The sequence below is a fragment of the Meleagris gallopavo genome, chromosome Z (genome assembly GCF_000146605.3).
Source record: "Meleagris gallopavo isolate NT-WF06-2002-E0010 breed Aviagen turkey brand Nicholas breeding stock chromosome Z, Turkey_5.1, whole genome shotgun sequence".
NCBI classification, from domain to species: Eukaryota; Metazoa; Chordata; class Aves; order Galliformes; family Phasianidae; genus Meleagris; species Meleagris gallopavo.
Genome location: NC_015041.2, coordinates 8,565,312 through 8,566,580, shown reverse-complemented (window position 1 = coordinate 8,566,580; position 1,269 = coordinate 8,565,312). Strand labels below are relative to the sequence as shown.

Here is a 1,269-nt window from a genome sequence, read left to right as displayed (position 1 = left end):
TATATATATATATATATATATATATATACAAATTCTTTATTCCTGCTTCTGCCATCTACCCCATCAGGAGTTTATATGTGTTTAGATGCCGTAGAGTTTTCTATTCTCCAAGCTGAATAATCCCAGCATTCAGGCTCTTATCTCTTGTTTCAACAAACCCTGAGTGGTTCTTCACCTGATTTGTACTGTTCCTGTCTTGTATTGAAGACCCCAGTGCTGGATACATTGTTCCAGCAATGGCCTCTCCAGTTCTGAATTGAGAGGAATAATCAGCTCATTCAGTTTGTGGGAAGTGGTTTAATTAATGCAGACCAAAAATACATTGGCTTTCTTTGCTGCAAGGGCACATTGTTGGCTTAGGTAATTCATCTGCAACTGCTTTTCAGTTTCAACTACAAACATTAGAAAAAGAAGTTTCTCCAGGTAGAGATGAAGTAAATGTGGAAGAAACTAGGTCTTTATTAGGCACTGCAGTTCTGCCTTCCATGGAAGTTCTAGCACTACTTATCGTTTCAGTTTTGCAGGATGTTTAATTATAACCAGTGTCCAGAACAATTGACATTCCTCTGTAAATTATGTGTCTTTTGAATTAGAAATGTGGCTAAATCAGACTGCTGTTGTAACTGTTGCTGAGGTGCCTAAGTGGAAGTATGGGAAAAATCTTAGTTGAAATGATTATGGCCAACTGCTGTAATCAATTTTTCATTCTTACTAAATTCCTCAGATGCTATATTTAGTGTAAAACTCCTAGCTGTGATGAAAGAGTGAGCATTAAATGAAATGCGAAATCTGAATTAACATAATTTGTCTGATAGATGGAAGAAACCAAACTGTGATGTTTGATACTCTTGAAGACTGGCGTGATGAGTTGGAGCGAACAAGGGGGAATGTGCAATACAAAGCAGTATCTACCAATGAAGGCTACAGAGTCTCTGAAAAGTAAGCTTGCCATGTCTAATAATGAAATTTAGATATACATCTTATTCTTCCAAAAAAATTAATGCTTGGCATCATAAGGTCATCAGCATTATGCCTGATTTTTAGCATATGATTTACGTTTTGTCTTGTAATATGCTTTGACCTGGGAGGTTGTTTTATGCAATCCTTGCTCAAGCAGAATTAACTTCCAAATTAGGTTAAGCTTAATCGGAATAGTTCTGATTATCTCCAAGGATGAGGAATACCACATTAAAGTGGAATTGAAATAATGTGGGTCTAGTATCTGTACTTTGTCGCACTTAACCAGCCAGGATGACACTTAACTTGTTA

At 36.6% G+C, this 1,269-nt stretch overlaps 1 protein-coding gene across 1 annotated transcript in view; it reads left to right on the top strand.

Annotated features, from left to right (window-relative positions):
- The window catches only part of MTMR12 (myotubularin related protein 12), a 30,481-nt gene that overhangs the window by 10,697 nt on the left and 18,515 nt on the right, over positions 1-1,269 (top strand). The window contains exon 7 of the mRNA XM_031557226.1: positions 816-939. Within this exon, the coding sequence (XP_031413086.1) occupies positions 816-939 (124 nt within the window). The remainder of the gene's footprint in view (positions 1-815; positions 940-1,269) is intronic.